The following is a 7765-nucleotide window of genomic DNA, read 5'->3' on the forward strand; positions in this document are numbered from 1 at the left end:
TTTTCGAACTCGGCCTAGATTTCATCAAGGCAATCATTCTGACCAATATTCATGAAGATCAATGGAAAAATACAGCCTCTATCGCATACACACGGTTTTTCTTTGATTTGACCTAGTGACCTAGTTTTTAACCCGAGATGACCCATTTTCGAACTCGGCCTAGATTTCATCAAGGTAATCATTCTGACCAATATTAATGAAGATCAATTGAAAAATACAGCCTCTATCGCATACACAAGGTTTTTCTTTGATTTGACCTAGTGACCTAGTTTTTGACCCGAGATGACCCATTTTCGAACTCGGCCTAGATTTCATCAAGGTTATCATTCTGACCAATATTCATGAAGATTAATTGAAAAATACACCCTCTATCGCATACACAAGCTAAATGTTGACAGACGACGGACGACAGATGCCGGACATCGATTGATCAGAAAAACTCACCTGAGCATTGCTCAGGTGAGCTAAAAAAACAAGAAAGTAGGTCAGTAGGTCAAGGTCACAGTAAGGTGACCCGTAATCACTTGGGTACATCAGGTAAATATGATTAAACAGTCTAGGAAATATGATCTGATAATTCATGAAGTATTTTTTCTTACATAACTCGTATAACAAGTGACCCCAAGGGCAGGGCCTCTTTTTAGCCCAGGGGAATAATTTGAAAAATTCTGTTAGAGGTCCACTAGGCAATGCTACATACCAAATATCAAAAGCCTAGGCCTTTTAGTTTCAGACAAGAAGATTTTTCAAGTTTTCTCCTATGTAAGTCTATGTAAAACTTGGGACCCCCAGGATGGGGCATTTTTTCATCCTAGGGGCATAATTTGAAAAATCTTCATAGAGGACCACAAGGCAAAGCTACATACAAAATATCAAAGGCCTAGGTCTTGTAGTTTCAGACAAGAAGATTTTTGAAGTTTTTTCCTATGTAAGTCTATGTAAAACTTGGGACCCCCAGGGCGGGGCCTCTTTTCATCCCAGGGGCATAATTTGAACAATCTTCATAGAAGACCATTAGATGATGTCACTTGCCAAATATCAAGGCTCTATGCCTTGCAGTTTTGGACAAGAAGAGTTTTAAAGTTTTTCCTTCCGGTTGCCATGGCAACCAGAGTTCTGCATGGAATGAAATTCTTTTAATAAGTTTGAAAGGGGACCACCCAAGGATCATTCCTGTGAAGTTTGGTGTAATTCTGCCCAGTGGTTTTTAAGAAGATTTTTTTAGAAAATGTTGACGGACGCACGACGGACGACTGACCGGTCACAAAAGCTGACCATGAGCCTTTGGCTCAGGTGAGCTAAAAACATGAGTATGGATAAAAGAAATAGTTAAATTTACTTGAGTCAGTATCCGGCATTACTGTTGTAAAAAGCAACACTAAATACCTACAGCATTACAGTTATATGAATGCATTAGTAAAGAGCATGTTCAAGATATATTAACTTATTAGTATATCTTTAATGTGTTTTTATTTGGAGCTAATACTTAATTTTCTATACATACCCACATGGAATTTTCCTTTTCTACAAGCCACCTAGGTAAACCTATGCCAAACCGGGTCACTGAAAAAATATTATAAAATTAATACAACAATTCTCTTTTTATAGGCAATTAACTCTTTAAAAAGACTTTTTAAGTAATTCATGGACAGTATGAATTTGTCATTTCTGAGTTAGCTTGTGCTCTAACATCTAGGGAAGTTGCCTTTTTTCCAAGTGCCAACTAAAATAGAATTGGGAATTTTACACAACCTACCATCCCTTGCCTGGTAATTAAGGGTAGACAGAACAGTCCAGCTTAATTGAAAGCAAAGAAAATAATGAAATGATCTGCTGTGAAATAGATGTACTAGGTGAAGAAAACATAGTCTTAAGCCTGTCAAGACATAGGTCACCAGAAGGCAAATACTTCCAAAATTTCAATCATAATTCCTTATAATAAGTAAACACTGGAAACACTAATGAAGCGAGATGATACTTTCCATTTCTCTTCACATTTATCTGGCAGCATTCTCAAGAAACACGTAACTGCAAACTTTCCGTTGGAATTCTTTATAAAAATTTTGCTAGAATTACAATGAACAAGAATATAAATTTCTTCCCCAAAAACATGTGGTAACTCCTATTTTTCAAAAAATACATCGAAAATTGAATCTTATGAAGACAGTTTATCATGACACCTTACCTCCTGGCCCATCAGGATTGCCATGTTCTTCCCAGTTCTTCCTTGATTCTTCATCAGTCAACCTGCACATACAAAGAACAATATCTTGTCTCTATCATAATTCATACAAGACTTAGTATCCTTTGAATTTAACTTCAACATCGAATAAAGCTGTCCTCCATATTTTTTTAAAAGGAAAGAGAATAATGTATATGCTGAAGAAATTAACAACACTGATAGTTCATTCTTCAATGGGCAATACAGGAATGATATTGTAAAGGCTATAGAGTCTAGTTTACCCACATCAACTGTGTTCAACTGCAAAAACACACTGAATTGTAGTGGTAAATTGATTCCTGGTTTAACATGGATTTAGAGTAAAAACTAACACAGATATGTAGAAATTCAAATGATCGAATTAGAAGGTATTAAATAGTCTTCCATGCGTTTAACTATATATTGATCTGCCACAATAACCTCCATTAGTAATTATTTGGTTTGTTGATGGGTCAGTATGATAAATACGCTTAGTGTGTTGGGGGTTGGCAAGGTATTAGCTGAGTCCCAATATTTATCATACTGACCCCACATATTTCCATAGGTCACTAACTAACCCAATAATAATTTTGTTTTACTGACCATTTATTTTTTAGCTTAACTCAACATGAAAATTTACTGACTCTTCACAGAAGATATAGAGGGTCACCATGTGACCATATTTTAACCAATGAAATTGCAAGAATCTTGTGGAAGGTAAAAACATCAATGCTAAGACTGGAATGGAATTTTAGATGAAAATTTTATCAGAAACTGAACAAATACTTACGCAGCATAAGCTTTGGCAACTTTCATGAACATTTTACTATCCCCTGTCTCTTTGTCAGGATGATACTGTAAACTGAGTTTTCTGTATGCTTTCTTTATTTCACGGTCACTTGCACCCTAAACATACAAAATGTGTAATACGACTTTATCAACATGGCAAAATATACTCTTTGAACATCAGTTATCAAACAGAAATAAAGGCGACAGACGATCCGATTACTACATGCTGCCCCTTTGAGAGTAGGAGAGGGTGGGGGTGGGGGAGGGAATAATAATACCATATAGCAAAATCACATTTGGTGAAAAATTCAAAACTGATCAAGATATTTTGAAATTTTAAGAAGTTGCTATTACAATGCTAGGAGTTGTTAGCACAATGCATGATGATACTGTCATGTGTATAACAAGAATTTAGAAATCAACTAAAAAACTTGTTACAGAAAAGATGGGTCAAACAATACTAGTGCTTTGTATTTACCTCCAAAATGATATAGAAAACTGCTAAATCTCCTCCTTTTTTCTAACTATGTAAAGAGGAAGTAACTATCATGAATGAGTACTTAAAGAGTTACTTACCCTGTCAATCTGAAGGATCTGGAATGGATCATACTCTGTGTAGTCCACTTGAATCATGGATACCTTGTACGCCAATAAGAAAAATATCACCCAGCCAAATATTAACAGAAATTGCCTGAAAACAAATAAATATATTTTGCTTCATGTTTTGAAAATTTACCATTGCATTTGTTACTTTCATAAGAAGCTATTCTATCATTATAATTTATCACTTTCTTCACATTTTCCTGTCAAAACCACAAGCCTACTACTGCAGAAAATCTACAGAAAATAAAAACTGATTGTCTGTACACAGCAAATTGATAACAACTGGTTGCAAATATTTATTTTCCATCGACAATTCCAGTAGTATTGCATTGTAAGAACTGCGATTCTGGTTCTGTCTTAAGTGGGATTAATGACTTACACAAGTCTGCGCCTGGTTTTTACCCACGATGTCTTTGCTTGAACTCTTTGACGTTTTGCATCACATGGTGTACAGTGACATTCTCTTCTGGTTCGTTCTTTCTCATCTATAAACATATGAAATCATTTCATAGGAAAATTCAGAAAGTTCAAAAAAGAAAATTATTTTCAAACTCTTTTTTCTGTATAACATTAAGAAAGGATCAATGCACAAATTATATTGGACAACTTGCACACTTGCAGGTTTTTTTCCTTCTAAATTTCCTCAAAAATTGACTTAACATCAGTTTTTTCATCCTCCTTTGCCCAAATACCGAGCTATTTTTCCCCAAATCACCGGCTTGGGCCCCTTCCCCTCCTGGTAAACCCACCCCCATGACTTGCCTCAAAAAAAAAATTAGCTAACTATGATGAAAGTAAATCATGTTTTGAAAAATACTTACCAAAAGAAAGAACATGAATAGCAGTGTTTAGAGATTTTTCTAGACCTCTAAAAAGGGCAGGGTGCTGCTAAAAAGGGGTAGGGTGCATTTTGCGCGTTGCGTACCTTTGTCTACGAAAACATAAGGTAGATTTCCATTGTTTTGTTGTAATATCTACATTGTAAGGTACTACAGAAAGATTTGCAATGAATCTGAATGTCAGGAAAAACATATTAATACCCGTTTGTCTGTATAACATGCTTATCATTTATAAATACATGCAGTTTGTTTTATGTTTGCATACATTATTTTTGTCTGGAAAGTTTTCTCGATTAGAAATATACCATAAAGATACTATTGAATAATTTAATAATTCTGATGCAATCACTGACATTATACATTCATTATAATATATTACTAAACGTACCGTTGATAATTTTTTATAACCCGGCACCGGGTGATTTCCAAACTAGAACAATTCTGATATTCTTGCATTTTTGGCTAGTTACTGCCAGTTTTGCAATGCAGTGGAAATGTTCATTAGACTATGAAAAATCTTTAAATTTATGGATTATAAAAACAACAAAATCCTAGCTAAAATAATTCAGCTTCAGAGATGTTATATCTGTTGTAGATCTCTGAGCTGAAACGAACCCTGTATTGAAACCTAACCAGGAACTGTGCAAGAAGTCTGTCACGCTATAACTTCATCAAATCAAAGGCCACAGACTCACCTTTCAATTTAATATATCTTTATTCCATTTTTCTTTTGATTGGTGTAAATTGAACAATGCAACACCATTTGAAAACAAAGGTGCTCGAGGTAATCTTCATTTTGAAAACAAATCTAATGGTAAAGAATCATTACTGCTGGATATTTTTGTGAATTCAAACCTTCTATGGTATGATTTTATGAATTTTCTTAAAAATTCTTACATTTCTGAGTCAAGTAAATTCATTAAATAAAAAAAAAATTGTTTCTGTAATTAAAAAATAACCATGTGCCACAAACTTCGTCATCGGTTTCCTGCGAGAGTCAGTGCGCTGATGTTGCAGTTCAACCTGGTTAGTAGTCCAACAAAGTTGACGCGATCCTAGGAAATATTGAGATAATTTTTTCATACAGGCAATATCGTCAAACACTCGAAAGATCAAAATAGTGGAAGCAATTTCCGATGAAATTTTCATCACTGCCAATATTTTACATGCTATAGGTTTAAATGCCGATTATGTCACGAATTGGCCATAAATTTAAATAAAACTTAAATGTATTCAATTCCTCATTGATTTATGTAAAAATTATCAAATAATATCCAAAATTACGAATGTTCTTGCGATTTAAACCTATGTATGTACTGTACACGATTAACGTTTTTCATGTCAACACGCCAATATGCGCAAGTGATAAAACCAATAACTTTACACGACTGTGTACTGTGATTTATCCTCCATTATTTTGGTCCTTCAAAGTTTTGACATTTACCTTGCCCCGTTACAAATATAAAACAATCTGAATGTCGTATTATTTTGACTACCTGGTTAGGTAAACAAATGGGGTTATGACATAACTTAACAGACGCGACCATCAGAATATAAAAATTGCGACCATCAGAATATAAAAACTGTGTTAGTTAAGTTATGCCTTATGGTAGCCAGAACTAACAAAATCCTAGACTTGATAAATTATCATGGCTGATTAATAATTCTAAACTTGTAGGCAGTCTGATGATGCCAGCTGGACGATCTGTTCTTGCAACTGAAAGATCCTAATGAGTCTTAAATCTCTTGAAATAACTCTTCACCGAGCGTCATAGCCTATCAAAAATAACAGCATGTTCGAGAAACCAACACGTCACACTTCTGCCATATTTACCTTCAGTAAGCCGTCTTGGCCAGCCGTAGTATGTTGCAGGTATGATAATGAGTGCCCAAAATGATAGTAAGAAGTAATAGAAGGTGCTTCCTTCTTCGTCGTACTCAAATTCCATTCCAGCCATGATTTTATTCGTCTGTGGTCTGTCTTCTCGCTGAATGTCAAAGCGGAAGTGAAACGAAATATTATTGTGTCTATTCTCACGGGAAACAGGCTGATTCGGACCGTGGCTGATTTGGACCATGGCTGATTCGGACTATTCTCACGGGAAACAGGCTGATTCGGACCGTGGCTGATTTGGACCATGGCTGATTCGGACCAAATATTTTGGCTGATTCGGACCACATACTTTGAATAAAAGTAGAAAATGACCATATATTTTGGCTGATTCAGACCTCAAACATTTAATTAACAGTCAATAATGACCATGAATTTAGGATGGTTCAGCAATTTTCAGAAAATAATGTTGATTATAGCTTATATAGAGGTTTAACTTGAAAAAAGGACATAAAATATACAGCGTACAAGCAGGCAAGAAGTTTTGACAAACTAAAATGCATCATTTATGCATTTAAAGAAGGACTTTAATTATTCTTTGCATTAGACATTAAACTTAATACTCATAAATTTATTTTTACTCATGACATCAGTGTCAGGAAAACTTAAACAATTTGGGCCGAATAAGCCAAGTAAATTTGGTCCGAATCAGCCATGGTCCGAGTCAGCCTGTATTCTTCTCACGGTGTCCGTGTTTCGTTTGGCTATCTAAACGACAATTGTTACTGTGTGACGATAAATTTTAAAGTCGACCAATTCCTGCAGGGGTGTTATGTAACGGCCATGCTAAATCCAGTAAAAATTCTGCAAAACCATTTCCGATGAATAACTAATTATAATGCCCTTTTTGTCCATTAATATCATTGGTATCAAGTCAACTCGTCCCCCAGTCAACTCGGCCGCCATTTGGTCATTTCGTTCCCCTCTTGATAAAATTTGGTCAACTCGTCCCCATTATTATAATTAAATCCATCTAAATATACGAGTCATTTTTCCCTTTTTTCTTTTTGTACTTTGAAAATTGGAATTTAAAATCGTATTTAAAATCGTGAGGTCTAATATAGATCTATTTGATATTGTTAGCTTTAAATAATTACGTTTTACACCATATTATTCAATATCTAAATAATAACAAAAGAAAATTATTCTGCTCATTCATAGACTTACAACAAGCCTTCGACACGGCCTGGGGAAATATTTTAAGGGAAAAATTAATAAATACTAAAATTAATGGAAAGTGTCTCCAAGTAATCCGAAACATGTATAATGACATTAAATCCTGTGTAAGAGTCAATTCAAAATTTTCTAACCTTTTCTCTTGTAATACTGAAGTTCGTCAAAGGGAAAATTTATCATCTTTGCTTTTTTCACCATTTCTAAACGATCTAAAAGACTTTTTTTTCAAAATAATAGTAATGTACAAGGAATAATAATTAAAAATGA

The 7765-nt window shown here is 34.6% G+C and overlaps 1 protein-coding gene across 1 annotated transcript in view; it reads right to left on the reverse strand.

Annotated features, from left to right (window-relative positions):
• LOC123551635 (translocation protein SEC63 homolog) overlaps positions 1–6449 on the reverse strand; it is a 28442-nt gene extending 21993 nt beyond the window's left edge. Inside the window, exons 1-6 of the mRNA XM_053542182.1 lie at positions 6266–6449; positions 3972–4077; positions 3566–3680; positions 2991–3106; positions 2186–2247; positions 1505–1563 (exon numbers count right to left, since the gene is read on the reverse strand). Of these exons, the coding sequence (XP_053398157.1) occupies positions 1505–1563; positions 2186–2247; positions 2991–3106; positions 3566–3680; positions 3972–4077; positions 6266–6389 (582 nt within the window). The 5' untranslated portion in view covers positions 6390–6449. The remainder of the gene's footprint in view (positions 1–1504; positions 1564–2185; positions 2248–2990; positions 3107–3565; positions 3681–3971; positions 4078–6265) is intronic.
• Between the last annotated feature and the right edge of the window lie 1316 nt (positions 6450–7765).

The sequence above is a fragment of the Mercenaria mercenaria genome, chromosome 4 (genome assembly GCF_021730395.1).
Source record: "Mercenaria mercenaria strain notata chromosome 4, MADL_Memer_1, whole genome shotgun sequence".
Taxonomy (NCBI): Eukaryota; Metazoa; Mollusca; class Bivalvia; order Venerida; family Veneridae; genus Mercenaria; species Mercenaria mercenaria.